General features: G+C 55.0%; 2 protein-coding genes across 6 annotated transcripts; one reads left to right on the top strand and one right to left on the bottom strand.

The window, feature by feature from the left end:
* Positions 1 to 10,272, bottom strand: NOSIP (nitric oxide synthase interacting protein). Its single transcript, XM_006905026.3, has 9 exons — positions 10,144 to 10,272; positions 3,583 to 3,653; positions 2,904 to 3,009; positions 1,567 to 1,648; positions 1,298 to 1,457; positions 1,104 to 1,222; positions 767 to 954; positions 560 to 668; positions 1 to 249 (listed from the first exon to the last, which is right to left on the bottom strand). Exons 2-9 carry the CDS (start codon positions 3,650 to 3,652, stop codon positions 178 to 180), a joined length of 906 nt encoding a protein of 301 aa, XP_006905088.1. The 5' UTR covers position 3,653; positions 10,144 to 10,272; the 3' UTR covers positions 1 to 177.
* PRRG2 (proline rich and Gla domain 2) lies at positions 10,243 to 15,956 on the top strand. Of its 5 annotated transcripts, none has more exons than XM_006905024.3 (8): positions 10,262 to 10,299; positions 11,037 to 11,107; positions 11,739 to 11,876; positions 12,057 to 12,232; positions 12,425 to 12,464; positions 13,931 to 14,066; positions 14,866 to 15,012; positions 15,336 to 15,956. In XM_006905024.3, the coding sequence occupies exons 3-8, from the start codon at positions 11,792 to 11,794 to the stop codon at positions 15,352 to 15,354; spliced, it is 603 nt and encodes a 200-aa protein (XP_006905086.1). In that variant the 5' UTR covers positions 10,262 to 10,299; positions 11,037 to 11,107; positions 11,739 to 11,791; the 3' UTR covers positions 15,355 to 15,956. The 5 variants fall into 5 exon arrangements, with proteins under 5 accessions (XP_006905087.1, XP_006905086.1, XP_015447481.1 ...); XM_015591995.2 differs by having other exon boundaries at positions 10,276 to 10,299; positions 11,779 to 11,876; XM_015591987.2 differs by lacking the exon at positions 10,262 to 10,299 and adding an exon at positions 10,343 to 10,360.
* Positions 15,957 to 16,144: the final 188 nt, after the last annotated feature.

Genomic DNA, 16,144 nt, shown 5'->3' with positions numbered 1-16,144 from the left:
TTTGCGTTCCATTCCGATTTTACTCTAACGTGAGAGCACACGAGATCCTCTTAGCCTGCGCTTTCAGACCCGAGTCACCCCGGCGCGCCCGCCGCCGCGTCCCCGGGGCTCCAGCGGCGAATGAAGGCGCCGCACAGCCAGTGTCCTCCAAGCCCTTTTATTTGGTCCCCGGCGCACTCAGGCCTGCATCACCGGCCGCGACTTCTCCGCCTGCAGCTTCACTCCGGAGCCCGCGAAGCCCGTGCCGCCCTGTGGGAGAGGGGAGGCACAGGTGAAGGCGGACTGCGGGCGGCAGGTGGCGGTGGGCGCGTCCGAAGCCAGCAAGGTGAAGCGGGCCCCCGCTAGGAAGGAGGAGTGCGGGATAAAGGGGTGGGGTGGAAGTCTGGAGGGGGCGGAGTTCGGGGCAGGAGTGGGTGTATGGGAAGGTGAGGGGCGGGGCCTGGAGAAGAGGGACTTCTGGGAGGAGGGCGGAGCCTCAGGGGGAGGGGTCTGGGCAAGTGGGGGCGGAGCCTCGGAGAGGGGACCGGGAAGAGGGCACCGCGGAAGGGACCCTGCTCACCCGCTGCAGCACGATGATGTCGCGGTCCGTGAGCTTCTCCCCGTTCACAGGGTCCACCATGTCTTTCCGAATCAGCTTCTCCACGCACTCAAGGGTGACCACGGCCCCACTGCGATGAGAGGAAGGATGGTGACGTCCATCGGAGGCCCCGCTCCAAGAGGGAGAGCCGCGTCCCCAAGCCTGGCCCCGCCCACCCCAGTGACTCACGAGGGCCGCAGCACGGCGCACGGCGTGGCGTTGCTCAGGCTGTCGCGCGTCACGGCGCACACGTAGCGCTCACTGCGTGTGATGAGCCCCACGCGGTCCACCGAGCTGTCGAGCGGCGTGAAGCGCACGGGCGTCAGGTCCGACATGCGCAGAGGCTTCCCCGACATGGGGCAGGTCACGGTGCGCGACTGTGCGAGCAGGAGGGGGCACGGTCAGCAGGTGGGTTTGGGCCCGGTGCACAGGATGAGGCTGGGAAGGGCACCCCAGGGACATTGCGGGACCCCCAGCCCTCTCGGGGAAAGTAGACGCACGGGCGTTTGCTGAGGAGGAGACTCACCGGCTTCTCCAGCTTGGTGGCCTTGGCTTCGGGGGTCAGCGACGGGATCCAGAAGCTGGGCAATGCTTTGTCCTTGTCCTTGCCTGTGGCGCCCGCACTGGGGCCGGGTTGGGTATCATCTAAAGGGGTCAGGGGTTCAGATGCCACACTTGAGGAAGGACCCCCCACCCGACCGCAGGCCTGCTCCCCCTCACCTGGGCCATTCCCTGAGCTGGTCTTGGGCGTGAAGGGGTTGAGGGGCCGGCTGACGATGGCTGCCTCCTTCTCCAGGAAGCCCCGCACCTGGTCCTTGGCCGCCGCCCGCTGCAGCTCTTTCTGCTCCTCCTTCCGGGCGCCCCGCTGCTTCTCGTAGGCCTAGAGGCAGCGGGGAAGAAGTGAGCCAGGAAGAGGCCCGGGGGGCTCTGCTCGTGAGCTCACCATCAAAACCATGACACGTCCTGTGCCCCCTTCTCTCATCCATCACCTTCATCTGCCGAGCGATCTCTTTCTTCTGGTGCAGAATGTACTCCAGGATGGCCTCGCGCTCATACAGGTAGCCGTCCGGGCTGCAGAGAGAGGATGGGATGGGAACGCGTGGGCCTGGCCCAGGGCACACAGCCAGGCCTTCATGATCCCATGCTGAGTGTCAGCCCCCCGTCCCGGGCACCCACCCACCACGTCACGGGCAGCAGCTCGCTCGGCTGTCAGCCTAGCCCTGCGGTGGCAGGACTGCTAGAATTCTCCTGGCTTCGTCAAACGCTCTGGCGTGCAGGGAGGATCTGGTGCGGTGACGGGTGACAAGCCTGGGCTGTCCGAACCCCTCACGGTCCAAACAAAGGACTGGCCTGTGGTGGGCTGGGAGGGACCTGCTAGACCCTTGGAGTGTCCTGCCTGATAAGCGTGTCTGTTCACTCGGGGGCTTTGGCCGTATGTATCAGCTTGACCTCTGGAGGGGCTGGAGACCAAGGTCAGCCACACGGTGGTCAGCCATGTCTACGTGACCGACCGCTAATAAAAACCCTGGACACTGAGGCTCTGGTGAGGTCCCTGGTGGGCGTGCTGTGCCCGCGAGCTGTCGCACATCACGGCTGGGAGGATACAGGGCTGATCATGTGACTCCGCTGGGACAGACCACCGGAGCTCGCGCCTGGCCTCGCCTGGGCCTTGTGCCATGTGTCTCTTCCCGCTGTTGATTTCCATTCACGTCCTTTCGCTGTAATAACCTTGCACTGTGAGTTAACAGCTCTGCTGATGTCTGTGAGTTCCAGTGAGTCGCAGACCTGACGCTGACTGCAGGAACCCTGAACCACAGTGCACTCTCTATAGAACAGACTTGTATCAAGGACGCCTGTTGATTTCCATTCACGTCCTTTCGCTGTAATAAACTTGCGCTGTGAGTTAACAGCTCTGCTGATGTCTGTGTGAGTCGCAGACCTGACGGTGACCGCAGGGACCCTGATCCACAGTGCACTCTCGCCACCCTCTCTATAGAACAGACTTGTATCGAAGACGTATTTAGTCACTGGACTGAGTACCTTACGCCTAGTATCTCGCTGAAGCCTCTGTGGGCCGTCTGGGGCGGGTGACAGTATTCCTCACGGGTGTGGTCACTAAAGGCCAGGCGATGTCCTAGGAGCTGTCCCCTCTATTCCAACTGTTCTTTCCCACTCCCCACAAACCATACCGGGATCGTGGTCACGTCTCGGAAGAGGACGCGGAGGCTCTGAGAGGTTAATGCTTGCCCTCAGCACCCTGGCTGTGCACCCCTGTCGCCCCCTCTTTGAAGTTCCCTTGTCCTCACCACCCGTGTCCCCAGCTCACGTGACGACGGGGTCGTGGCAGGGCTGCAGAGAGAGGCAGCAGCAGTCGAAGTCCTTGACAGCATCCCGGCTCAGTCGAATGTTCTGGGTCCCGTAGCCTGAGGCCGCTGGGAACAGACAGGTAGAAGGATGGAGGGATGGGACACAGGCCTCTCTAAACCCCAAGAGAGAGGCACGGGGAGAACTCAGAGGGAAGGGGACTCAGAGAGAAACAGGCGGCTAAGAGCTTGGGCTGTGTGTCACCCGCAGGAAGGTGTTAGTCCCCAGAGGGGAGGCGACAGGCTCCCCTAAGCTCTTCTGGCTCTGTGACCAAGTTCAAGCACCTGAACCTCTCTGGGCCTCAGTTTCCTCCTCTGAAATACGGCCATGACAACAGTGACAACAAAGGACCGTTCCTTGGTGCGCTGGGAGGGGCCCTCTAGACCCTTGGAGTGTCCTGCCTGATAAGCGTGTGTTTGTTCACCCGGGGGCTTTGGCCACATGTATCAGCTTGACCTCTGGAGGGGCCGGAGACCAAGGTCAGCCTGCACAGTAGATGGTGGGGGGCTTGCCACTCATGTGGACTGTCACATATGTGTTCATGACCATCAACTGGGGGAGAGACACGCACAGAAAGCACAACCAGAGGTACGAACTGAAACGGCGTCTTTGAGACACATGTCCCCCTCCCAACCCAGTACCTGTGTCCTTCTTCTTCTCGTGGTAGGTGTAGACAGCCCCCGCCGTGCAGTTCTTCCCGTGCCGCGTCATCCTAGGGAAAGGGAGGGACACTTGCAGTGGTGGCCGGAGGGAGCCCGCACAGGGACGCCCTCAGAGCTGATCTGCGCCCCAGATGGGAAAGCTGGGGGTGGGGGGTGGGGAAGGACAGTTTTACACGTTAAATGCTTAAGGAATCCTTACGCATTCCAAAAAAAGAAAAGTCACTGTCTTGAAAAAGACCTGCAGTTTGCTTGTGGGTGTCGGCCGGGCTGTGCCTTATGAATTACAGTGAGGTGGCGGAAGGAGAGTTATCTGAAATCTGATGGAAAGTTCTAGCACCACGGGGAACTGAGGTGCCCGGCTGACGTTCAAGGTGCATGTGCTCTGTGCTCAGTATGCCTGCATGCTCATTCCAACTGAGCATGGATTTCTGGGTTCGCTTAGTCTTTCTTGTGGATGAATTCACATGTAACCAAAGGCTTTATGCTCAAATCGATCCCTAATGTCTCAATCGCACTAGAATAAATTCTGAGTTTTCAAAACAAACATCCAGAGCAGAACTGACAACACATGGCACTCTGGCAAATCAACAAGAAAAACTCAGCTACCCCAATAGGAAAACAAGCAAAGGACATTGAAGAGGCAATTGACAGAAGAAGCTCAAAGACCAGCAAGGGGCTGGAGAGATGTTCGAACTCTACCCACATGGAAACCACACTGAGCTATCACGTTACACGTATCATCAGGCTGGCCGGGGAAACTCTGAAAGCCGGGTGAGACCAAGGCTTGCTGGGGATGTGGGGTCAGTCTTGCGAACTGTCGGGCGATGCTGGGGTTGAGTGGACAGGGTCAGCTGTCCTGGAACACAGGCTGGAGGTACTTTAGCAAGGTGAGTGTAGGCACTTCCACACCTGGGTGTTAGTGCCTCAAAGACAGTCTCAGGTACAAAGGAGCACGTACGAAGATGTTCACAGCAGCGTTATTTACACCGCAGGCACGCCGAAGCCAAATGAATGTCCCTCCCCAGGACAACGGACAGTGATTGCCCATCATGGAGACTACGCGGCCGTGGGATGCGAACGACTAGGTGTGTACAAAGCATCATGGATGGATCTTAAAAACACGATGTGGGTGAAAAGAGGAAGAAATAAAACAAGATCGCTAACAATCTACACATGCACGAAACGATACGGTTCACACATATCAGAATGGTTCACACATATCAGAATGGTTGCCCAGGTAGGGGAGGGGACTCTCAGGGGACAAACAGGACTAAATAAATGAAACGAGGAGGGGGTTAGGTGGATCTAGGTGTGGAGACTTAAGCAATGGGACCTCCTGCCTGGGCCGAGTCTAAGGTTGACCTCCTAGTCTCTGTGTGGCTCTGGACTGGCGACAGCCTTTTCCTGAGTCCCAGTTTCCTGGGGTAAAAAGTGGTGATAACCAAGGGATTGGATTGCTGTGAAGACTCAATGAAGTCATGTTCATAGCGTGACACACCAGGGGTGTTCAAGAAATATTCTCTCCTGGTCCCTGGGGGGCAAGGAGGATCCAGAAGGCGGAGGTGTGGCATTGGGGGGTGGGGGACAAAACCGAGAGCTCCCAAAGAGTAAAAGGTAACTTTGTATTTATTTCCCCCTTCTGGTTGCTTTCAGAAACTTGCCCTTCACTTTGACAACTTGAAACACAAACGTCTCCGTGAGCTACGGATCTCGCTCGCCCCCTACTGGTGTCTTCGTCCCAGAGCCGAGTTTTTTCAGGCATAGTGACACAGAACAGACGCACACGCCGAGGAGGCAGCGAGATGCGTTTCTGAGGCAGCGAGATGCGTTTCTGACAAATGTACGGGCCCTCGTAATGTCCCAGTTGAGATACAGAGGGCACTTGTTACCCCAAAAGTGGCCGCTGTGCTGCTGCTCACAGAAGCTCATCTTGGTGAAACACCCCGACCCGACCCACGGCCCCCTCCTCCGACTCCCCCTCACCCCCAAGCTTTTGAGCAAGTGGCCAGCACCTGCTGCCTCCCCTCGCTCACCTGCCACCCACTCCTCCGCCCCGGTCCCCTGGCTTCTACCCAGACCCCAACTGCCACTGATGAAGGTCGGGCTGACCTCCTCACAGCCAAATTCCCCACTCTATTCTTAGTTGTCAACTGCCTTGACCCTCTGTGCTATTTGGCACTGGGCTGCTCGTCCCGGGGCCAAGAACAGGGTATTTCTACGTCTTTGCCTCCATGAACTGGGACATTTTCCCTCAGAGAGAGAGAAGAACGGCTAGAAAGGGAGTATTATCATTTTTTTTTAACCTTGCTACATGATTTTCATATTATATGGGAATAATCATGAGCGACACTGCTTGATCCCTGACCACTGGCAACTCTCCACGCCCCTGTCTCGTCAGCGTCCAACCTCGGCCACCCTCCGAAGTCTGTCCCATCACCACGTCCACTTTGCAGATGGACAAACTGAGGCTCAGACGTGAAGCCATTTGCCTGGGGCGGTGGTTCTCACTAAGGTCCAGGGACCCACGGGGTCCCGAGGATACTTTCAGGGGGCCCACAAGACCATTTCCATAACACGACAGTCAATTCCCCTTTGTCCCTCTTCCTCTGTGGAGACTGTACAGTGGCGTTTTCGGAGGCCGTGACGTGTAAGGATGTCATCGCTCTGAGGGTAACGGAAGGCGTGCTTGTTCGTCCTCAGGTTTTGAAAGTTACGTTACAATAAATGAAAAAAACCAGGCACAGGAGCCGTGTCTTCCTGCTTCCATTTAAATGAGATGTCCTGAAAGGGAAAATCCACAGGGACAGAGACAGGAAGCAGACGGTGGTCGGCACCGGCTGGGGGCTGGGGGCTGGGCAGTGACCGCTGAGGAGCGCGGGGTTTCTTTTTGGGGTGATGAAAGTGTTCTGGAATCGGAAAGTGGTGACGGTGGCACAAAATAGTGAACACGCTAAAAACCACGGAACTGTACACTCTAAGTAGGTGACTTTTGTGTTATGTGAATTCTCTCTCAATAGAACATTTTTAATGTGTTTTAATTTCTGAGAGGGCAAATCTTGATAGAATTCAGAGTCTTTGGTGGCTTCTAGGTCCAGAGACCAAAAAGTCTGAGAACCGCCTGCCAGGGGTCAAAGGCAGGTGGTGGGGCCGCAACCTCAGACCCCAGAAGCTGAGCTTTCGGCCACCACGCAAGGCCAATCTCAAGGTACAAAACAGAACTAGGGCCATCTGCTGCCACTAGGATTTCGGAGAACACACATCAAAGCTACATGGACTATTCTGTCATCATTCCCATTTTACGGGAGGGGTAAAAAAGCTTAGCATCAGCCTCCCAGCTGGGAAGTGGCAGAGCCAGGATTCGAACCCCAGCAGCTGGGCTCTGGAGCTGCCATCTCAACCATGTGACAACTGTCAGTCCTTCCAGGAAGGTCACGATCTGAGAATTCCTATTTTTGCACAAAGTCTTCAAAATCCAGGGTATATTTTACTCTTTCGACACATCTCAATTCAGACACTAAATTTTCCACTGAGGACACTTGTCCTATGTTGAGGTTTCATAAAACGCACGGGTGCAACTAAACGCACATTCACGCACCCCCGTCGTTCCAGAGTGACTCTGTCGAATTACACCACAACCCAAACTGTTGCCACAAACGAGGGACGGAGGCACGGGCAGGTGCCCAAGGTCGTGCAGCCCGGGCTCACCCAGGTCCCCGAGTCTGTGGCCTGACAGCAGGCGGCCTCAGGCACTGTGCTGGACTCGGCGTGGAACAGGACAGCTAATGTGTGCCTGGTCCTTCCTCCCAGAAACCCTGTCCCCTGCCTCCTCCCAGGCTCCACGGAGGAGTCGCCTCTCTGGGCAGCTCTCCAGGCTGAGTTAGGTGTTCCCTGAGCCCTGATAATGCCCGAGTTACTCCCAGCACAGCCGCTACCCCTCACTAGCTCCCCCTCCAGACTAGGAACTGCTAGAGGGGGCCTGGCTCAGACCCCTGTCCAGGTGGCAGCATTGCCTGATGCCTGGGTGGTAGGGGGCTCAGAGAAGTCGCGATGAGATCAGTTAACGACTTCCAATGCCAAGAGAACTATGTAATCAATGAACTGATCGCCCCAACAATCAACACATTAATCTCAAAAGCACTAAAATGATAGAAATGATCATCATAACCTTTAAACATTTATGCGCCGGGCCCTGAGCACTTCACAGGTCTGAATGCACCCAGTCCTCGTGACAACCTCCAGAGGTAGGTTCTCCCCAGCTTACAGGTGACAAAACAGATGCCCAGAGGGACAGACCGGCCCCAGTGAGCTTTAAAAATGGAACTTTAAGTCACTCCCTTCTACTGCTTCTTGGACACAGCTCGTGACAAAAACCCAACTGCTCGGATGAACAACATAGGAGGGACGACTGTCGACTGATGCCATTCAGAGAAAGGCTGATGGGAACTGGGAATTCTCAGTGCTAAACTGGCTGGCGGAAAGAAAGTAGTTTACAATGGCGGGTTTGTGCTGTTCCTGTCTGTTAGTCTGCCTGGGCTGCCCAGACGAACACCACAGCCCGGGTGGCTTAAACAACGGATGTTTATTTCCTCCCAGTTCTGGAAGCTGGAAATCCGAAATCAGGGTGGCAGCATGGTTGGGTTCTGGAGAGGATGCTCTCCCTGGCTTGCAGATGGCCGGCCACCTTCTCGTGTTCCCACTGGGAGGAGAGAGCACTCTCTGGCATCTCCTCTTACAAGGACACCAACCCGATGGGTTAGGACCCCACCCTTAGGACCTCGTATAACCTTAATTACATCCATAAAGGCCGAATCTCCAAATAGTCTTGTTGGGGGCTGGGCTTCAACATATGCATTTGGGGGGAGGGGACAAATATGAAGTCCATAAACACCACCTGAAGCCCCTCATCGGTCTCATCATCACTAAAAGTGGGACATACAGGCGTTATGCAAGAGGAAGCTACCAGCACTGAAATGGCCAAATCTAAATTTAATCAAGCCTTTAGATTTAATTTCCTACCTCAAAAGTCAGAAAATATAGCAGGGATGGACCAAAAAGGGCCAGATAGGAAAGATTTTCCACTTTGCAGGCCATATGGCCCCTGTCACAACTACTCGACCCTGCTCTTGCATGGCAAAAGCAGCCATGGACATTATGTAAACGAATGGGCAGAGCTGTGTTCCAATAAAACTTTATTTCTGGACACTGACATCTGAGTCACATAACATTGTCCTGGGTCACACAATATGATTCTTTTGATTTTTTCCAATGATTTACATATGTTACAAGCATTCTTAGCTTGCAGGCTGTACAAACATAGATGGTGGTTGTAAATTATAGATCTGATCAAAGCATTGTATCTAGAATATATAAAAAAACTTCTGATTCAACAACAAAATGACAAATAACCCAGTTCAAAAATGGACAAAGGATTGGAATAGACATTTCTCCGAAGTAGGTATATAAATGGCCATGAAGCACATGAAAAAATGCTCCACATCATTAATCACTGAGAAAATGCAAACACAATCACAACGAGATACCAGTTCGTACCCATTTAGAATGACTAACGCCAAAACGTCAGATAATAACACGTGTGGAGAAACCGGAACCCTCATACACTGAGGGTGGGAAAATCTAGCAGTTCCTCAAAAGGTTAGATGTAGAGTTACTATTTGATTCGGCAATGCCAACTCCAATGGAAATGAAAACATGTCCATCCACACAAAAACGTGTACACACATGTTCACAGCAGCGTTATTCACAATAGCCAAAAAGTGTAAACAACCCAAATGTCCATCGACTGATAAACAGATAAACAGAGTATGGTAGATCTCATACGAAGGAATATTATTTACCCATAAAAAGAATGAAGCACGGATCCACTGTACCATGTGGATGAACCTTGAAACGTTACGCTACGTGGAAAAAAGCCAGACAGAAAAATGATTCCATTTATGTGAAATGTCCTGATTGGGTAGATCCATAGAGTTAGAAAGTAGATTTGATTAGTGGACGTCTGGGGCTGGATGGGGCAGGGACGGCAGGGTGGGGATGCGGGGAGTGACAGGCTGATGGGTACTTTATTTCTTTGTGGAGAGATGAAAACTGACTAGGGTGATGGTTGCAAAAATCTGTGAATATACTAAAAACTACTGAACTGTACACTTTACATGGGTGAACTATATGTTATGTGAAGTATATTCCGATACAGCTGCTTTTTTTTTTTAAAGGACAAGGATTTGGGTTTTTGGCCTGTGGAACCCTGGCATGGAGGAATAAGTGAAATGAGATTATAAAGAAACAAAAAGACAAATCCAGATGGTGGGATGATCGACAGAATAATTGACCCAGTTTCTTCAATGAAAATTGAAATTACAGCGAGAAAAAATACAGAGTGGGATGGAAGGGGGATTGTTTTAAATTAAGAAACTTAAGAGGCATTGAGAGACGACTGGATTATCGAAATCCTGCCCGTGTCTCCCTCAGGACCCCAGGACTCTAGCCCGCGGGCCGGCGATTCCGCCACCGCCTGGAACTCACCTCAGAAGCGTCTCTCCGTCCCTTCGATGATTCTCCAACTGTGCCCCTACCCCGGAAAGGAAGGCTGTTTTCCCTCGTAGCTCCGCCCACTTCCGCACAGTCGAAGAAACCGGAAGTAGAGTTGCCCCTACTTGCGGAGGTACCTCGCTTGGTTTGGTGAGTCCTCCCTTCTTCTCTTCCTCCCTCCGGAAACGTGAGTGACAGGTCGAAGGTTCCGGTTAGTGAAACTTGCGTGACTCTGGGGCGCGCTTAGTACCTACTAGGCATTTGCCAGGGCAGGCGATTTCCTACTTGTACCCAAGCTTTGCGTCTCTCCAAGCCCGAGTTTAAGGACTAGTCACTTCCTCCTGCGATTGGGAAGCCCACTTCCCTACGTGTATCATCCACTTTTCTTGCTCTAAGTTAAGGGACAATTGAGAAGGGACAGCCCCTCTGTTCCCATTTGATAAACAGAGCAATTGAGAAATCGAAAGTCAAAGCCGTCCAAATCACCCCAGGAAACAGAAATTTACTGCGGCATATCTGCCTTCCCGCAGGGACGAAGGCATATAGTTCCCGCCAGTTTGTAGATAGCTAGACATCTGGTGACCTAGACGTTTGTTTTCCTAGCTCAGCTGGGCGATCTCCCGTTGGGGAAACGCGAGGAGGCGCATATCCAATCTCCTAAGTGCCCCACGGTGTCGGAGACCCTGGCCTCCCTATGGGGCTCTGGACGGGCCCTTCATCATAAGGTCCCTTTAAATACTCTGTCCCTTACCTGAGTCCCGCCCAGGACAGGTAGTCGCAAACCCCACCCCTCTGCCAGGAACCGGGATCAGGCCGATTATAGGGAGCGCGGGAGCGGAGTGGGAAACCCATCCCTCCCCTCCCCTCTTGCCTGCCCCCTTTCACAGCTGTCCTGGCCGCAGCTGGCCTCGGAGGCCCTGCTTAAGGAGGAGGGGGCAGTGCTCACACATCTGAACAGGTAAGTGAATGTCCCTGGAGGCAGAGCCTGGCTTGGGGACATTGGCGTCCTGCCTCCCCTGCTCCTCTGGGTCTCAGAAGTTTGGGGAACCCCAAACCCAGGAGTCCAGGGCCCTTGCCTCCTCCTCCCCTTGGACCCAAGAATAGAGGCCCCTGCTCTTGCCTCTCCTGTAAGCTTTGGTCTCTGTGGGTGGACGTGGTAATGGGTATGGAGCGAGATGGGACATATGGAAATTATCAGGAAGGAAGGAATCTCGATCACCAATGGACATGTTTATGAGCACCTACTATGTGCCAAAACTGTGCTAGGGGCTGCAGACACAGAGGGGGAAATAATAAGCTCCCTGCTCCAGTCTCTGGAGGCACTCTGCCTTTGCTCAAATCTGCCTCTGAATCTTGCAGACCATGTGATCTTGGAGGTTCAAGTTCTTTGACCTCTCTGTGCCTCAATTTCCTCTTCTATACGATGAGGATAATAATAGCACTGCTGTGAAAATTAAACTGAGTTGGTATAGGTAAACTGCATTGAACAGTGCCTGGCCCAGAATACAGGCTTTGCCAGTGTGTGCTATTCTTGTTATAATTCATGGGCCACAGAAGTCCAGTCAGAGAGACCTTGCCTTGTTCCTTAGGGGCTGAGGCACCTGTCATCTCTATCACACCTGGTTCCAGGTGTCCACAAACTATGAGGAGCCACCCCTCTCTGCTGCTGCTATACCTGGGGTTGACCACCTGCCTGGACACCTCGCCCAGTGGAGAGCAAGACCAAGGTGAGTGTTCAGGGGAAGAGCTGGTGTCCAGGAGCTGACATCCAACTTCCCCTGACCCAGGAACCCTTGCCTCTCGTCCCCTCCTATCCCAGGACCCCATAGCTCTCCGTCCCCTTTGGTTCAGGTATCTCCAAGTCCCTAGTCCTTCATTTTTCTGTCCCTCATATCTTTGACGCCCAGAAGTCTTCCTGGACGCCCCAGAGGCCTGGAACTTCCTGGGCAGCCATAGGCGGGTTCCACGAGCCAACCACTGGGACCTGGAGCTGTTCACACCAGGGAACCTGGAACGGGAGTGTTACGAGGAGAAGTGTTCTTGGGAAGAGGCACGGGAGTACTTCGAGGACAATACTCAGACAGTGAGAGCTTGGGGACCCCGGAGTCCCTCTGTCTTCTCCAGGATCCAGGGTGGAGGTCGGGGTGGGGGGCTGTTCTAGCTCTCAACTCCCTCTACTGATTGGGGTTCAGAAATCAGGGTGGGCTGGTTTGGGCATGTAGGATCTCCCAACTGACAGCTGTCTTTCCGCCTTCTCTATTCCTACCCCTTCAAGAAACAATTCTGGGAGACCTACATCTACAATGGCAAAGGAGGTGAGCAGAGGGGCCAAGCCCTGTTGTTCTGTGCGGCTAAGGTAGCCCTTTCCCACGGGAACTGAATCATCACCCCCACTCCAAATTCTGTGCTCCCCAAGTTCCTGGAGGTGGTTATTCCCTCCTTTGAGACTGGAGCCCCTGCCTGAGGAACCCACCACACCTTATTCGAAGGTGTCCCATGTTTCCAGGAAGGGGGAAGTACGGGGTGGAGGGAGGAGTTACAGCCTGGGGGTCCATCCGTCCTCAGGCTGAGAGGCTCTGGCTCACCTGAGCTCCTCTTTGGAGTTCAGAGCCCAAGCCCCTTCTGCAGCTTGGTTGCTAGGGGGGCTGTTCCCTAGCAACAGGGCCTCTCCAAGCCTGTGGGCCCTCACCTGACCAGTCCACCCACCCCCAACCCCTCCTCCGAGTTCTGAGGCCCCATCATGGCTGCAGCCTTGTTGCTAAGGGGGGGAAGGGCTGCTGGTTAGCAACAAGGCCTGCCCAGGCCGGACCAAGGAAGCCCCACATCACTCACTACCTGGCTGGCTTCCCCTCCCCCACAGCCCATCCCAGCCTCAGCCTGGTTGCTAAGGGGGCCTTCTCCCTAGCAACCACACCTAGCCAGGCTGGGGACCCAAGGTCTCTTGCCCAGGGAGGACCCCCTCCAGGCATCAGAGGCCCCACCCCCTTGTGCCATGGTTGCTAGGGGTGGATGTACCTTAGCAACAGGCCCTAGGTCTGGGCTGGAGTGCTCACATTGGAGCCCGGTTGCTAGGGGAGGTAACTGCGTTGCTACAAGCCTAAGGATGCCTGGTGGCTTCTTGAATCCACCTGAAACATGTCAGAATCTGGAGGGTTTGGCTTCTCAGTGCAGCTTTTTGCCAAAAGGGCTAAAAGCCTGGGGTTTACTGTTTGAGGAAAGCCCTAAATACTAAAGTTGGTCTCCCCAGCAGCAACACCTAGCAAGGCCTCACAAAACTGGGGTCCTGCCCGTACACGCCTCCCTGTGCTCCTTGACCCTTTTTCTCAGACTAGAGGCTTTTGATTGCTAAAGGGTTTGCACCTTAGGACAGGGGCCACATGAATTCTCTTTGCCCTACTGTAGTGTGTCACCTGCAGTCTTAGCAGATGGATTGCTTAGGATGGCCTTGACTCACCCTGTGTCCAGGGAGGGGCCTCTATCATCATGGGGATACCGTGTCTGTATTTTCTAGTACCAGATGAAATTGTCACAGCCCCCTTATGTACTTTATCTCAGTGAATTTTTGCCACCTGTCAGAGAGGGGTTATCGTCCCATTTTACAGGACAGGAAATGGAGGCTCAGAGAAATGAGGTGAGTTGCCCGAGGTCACACAGCTAGGAAGTGGCCCCAGCGCTGCCTTGCTTCTTGGCCAGTACTCCGACCTCAGGAGAAAGGCATTTGGATGTTGGGGTGGTCTGCAGCCCCTGAAGCAGTGGCTCCCCCCACCTTCCCCCACTGCAGGGCGTGGACGAGTGGACGTAGCAGGCCTGGCTGTGGGGCTGACATCTGGCATCCTGCTCATTGTCCTGGCCGGCCTGGGAGCTTTTTGGTATCTCCACTGGCGACGGCGCCGAGGCCAGCAGCCCTGTCCCCAAGAGTAAGGGGGCTTCAGGGAGGATGGGGCTGGGGGCTGGGGGCTGGAGAGAAGGATGAGCAGGGGAGGAAGGGTTGACCTAAGGACGTGCGCCGAGGATTGGGGACAGGTGGGCACTGATGAGAGATCTAAGGAGATCATGTGTCTAGCTGTGGTATCTGTCTGCCTGACTGTATCCTCAGTACTTGGCACACAGTAGGAGCTCGATCAGTATTTGCTGCCAGGTTTCTGTGCAATTATTGCTCTGGATATTGTATCTGGTGAGGCTGCAGCCTGTGGTCTATGGCTATCTGTGGGTGTCTGTGGTATGTCAGTTTCCGTGGTCCAGGGTGTAGCTGGTTTGTGTGTGCCTGTAGTTGTCTAGGTATGTCTTTCTCAGCGGCAGGGTCTAAAGGGGTGCTTGAGTGTCAGTCTTGGAAGTATAGCGGGTCTGGGGATTTTTAGGAAGAGTTTATTTTAAGTGGGCATCTGTGTTGCGTGTCTTCCAGTGTCGACCTGCCTCTCTGCAGGGCCGTCTTTTTCTCCATTACTCTGCCTGTATCTGGAGCACATGTGTGTCTGTGAATTGTCTCAGCAGTTGTTGATTTCTGGGTCTGCCTGTCCCTATGCATCTGCCTGTCATTTTGAGGTGCTTTTCTGGGTGTCAGATGGAAGGTGACCCTCTTTCTCCCGGGCCTATCTTCCTTCTGTCTCTGTTCCCCTACCACCCTCAGAGTCTCTGTCTTCCTAAATCTTCCCTCCAGCTCCTAAGTCTCTCTATCCTGTAGGTTCCCCCTGCTAACCGTGCACCTTGTGTCCCCAGGGCCGAGCTCATCAGCTCTCTGAGTCCTCTGAGCGCTCCTGGCCCGCCGACGCCCCTGCCTCTACTCCCACCCCCAGGCCTCCCTACCTACGAGCAGGCTCTGGCTGCCTCTGGGGTGCACGACGCACCGCCGCCCCCCTACACCAGGTACGGGGCTGGGCTTCTCCCGGGGGCGGGGAGCAGAGGGGAGGGCCCTGCTGGAGGAGGGGCGTGTGCTCAGGGGCGGGACTTGGAATTTCGAGGTTATTATTCGAGGCGAGGTTTGGAGCGCGGGGGCGGGGCCTTGTGCAATTGCCCAGGGGCGTGGCCCAGCGTTGTGAGAGCGGAGCCTTAGAGGAGGGTGGGTCTTGTGCTCAGAGGGTCCGGGATTGGCTGAGGTGCGCAGGGCGGGTCGGGGTGGTCTCGGTTGAGGGGGAAAAAAGGAAAAACAGCCCGGTCTTTGACTCCCCACTGTGCCCCTCCCCATGCAGCCTCCGGAGGCCTCGCTGAAGAGCAGCTTCCGAGCCGGGGTCCCCGAACCGTGCCCCAGATTCACACCGGATTCCGGAAGCCCCCAGGCCTCAAACTGCGGAGCTGAGCTTGGGGGGTGGTGGGAGTAGGGGGTCCTCTGGCTCAAGGCCTCCCCTGGCACACGTGTTTCCGCCGCGTACGGATACACGCATGTCCCTGGAGAAAGTGTTCCCGCGTCCCGGCGCCTCGCGGGCCCCTATGCTCTGCTGACCTTGGGGTACCCACCAGCCCCGCCCCCGGGGTAGGCGTGTCGTGGAAACTCGGACCCAGGCGCGCGGGCCGGGTGTGCGGACTTGCGTGTGTGAACAGGTTTGACACGACCATCTCCGTCCAGGGCCACGCACACGCCGAGCCCCGCCCGTGCACACGCATGTCTTCGTGCACTCCCCGTGCTCGTACAGGGGCGCTTCGCAACCCAGGGACAGGGTGGGTGGCATGTTTGCAAGCGTGCTTGCTGGGGGCAGGCTCGCATTGCACCCGGGGGACTGGAGTTCGGCTCTTCCCCTAAATAAAAATCCTTTGGAAAAGAAACCAAAGAAAGTGAAACAATGCAAAAAAATAAAAATCAAAAATCAAATAAACTGAACCGCGATCCCAGGCGCGTCTGCGCGTGGTGAAGCTGGCTGGCTTTCTGTACAAATGTTGCGCCCTACACCCCCAGGCCCTGCTTGCGCTGTCTGTCTCTCTCGTTCTTTTTTTTTTTTCGCATTTGCACGGGATTGTGGGAGGAAGCGGAGCGCAGCCAGACACCCCGCCGCCCGCCCCCCCT

The sequence above is a fragment of the Pteropus alecto genome, unplaced genomic scaffold (genome assembly GCF_000325575.1).
Source record: "Pteropus alecto unplaced genomic scaffold, ASM32557v1 scaffold41, whole genome shotgun sequence".
Taxonomy (NCBI): domain Eukaryota; kingdom Metazoa; phylum Chordata; class Mammalia; order Chiroptera; family Pteropodidae; genus Pteropus; species Pteropus alecto.
Note: the sequence above shows the minus strand (reverse complement) of the source record. Positions and strands in the feature narration are given on the sequence as shown.

What these genes read in the sequence shown, in the direction of transcription:
- NOSIP (XM_006905026.3), bottom strand. Translation starts at nt 3,652, where the DNA reads ATGACGCGGCACGGGAAGAACTGCACGGCGGGGGCTGTCTACACCTAC. An exon ending in TGCCACGACCCCGTCGTCAC is followed by an intron (nt 1,649 to 2,903) that starts GTGAGCTGGGGA and finishes CTCTCTCTGCAG; the next exon opens with CCCGGACGGCTACCTGTATG. An exon ending in TGCGCCGTGCTGCGGCCCTC is followed by an intron (nt 669 to 766) that starts GTGAGTCACTGG and finishes CTCTCATCGCAG; the next exon opens with TGGGGCCGTGGTCACCCTTG.
- PRRG2 (XM_006905025.3), top strand. Translation starts at nt 11,792, where the DNA reads ATGAGGAGCCACCCCTCTCTGCTGCTGCTATACCTGGGGTTGACCACC. An exon ending in CATCTACAATGGCAAAGGAG is followed by an intron (nt 12,465 to 13,930) that starts GTGAGCAGAGGG and finishes CCCCCACTGCAG; the next exon opens with GGCGTGGACGAGTGGACGTA. An exon ending in CAGCAGCCCTGTCCCCAAGA is followed by an intron (nt 14,067 to 14,865) that starts GTAAGGGGGCTT and finishes TTGTGTCCCCAG; the next exon opens with GGCCGAGCTCATCAGCTCTC.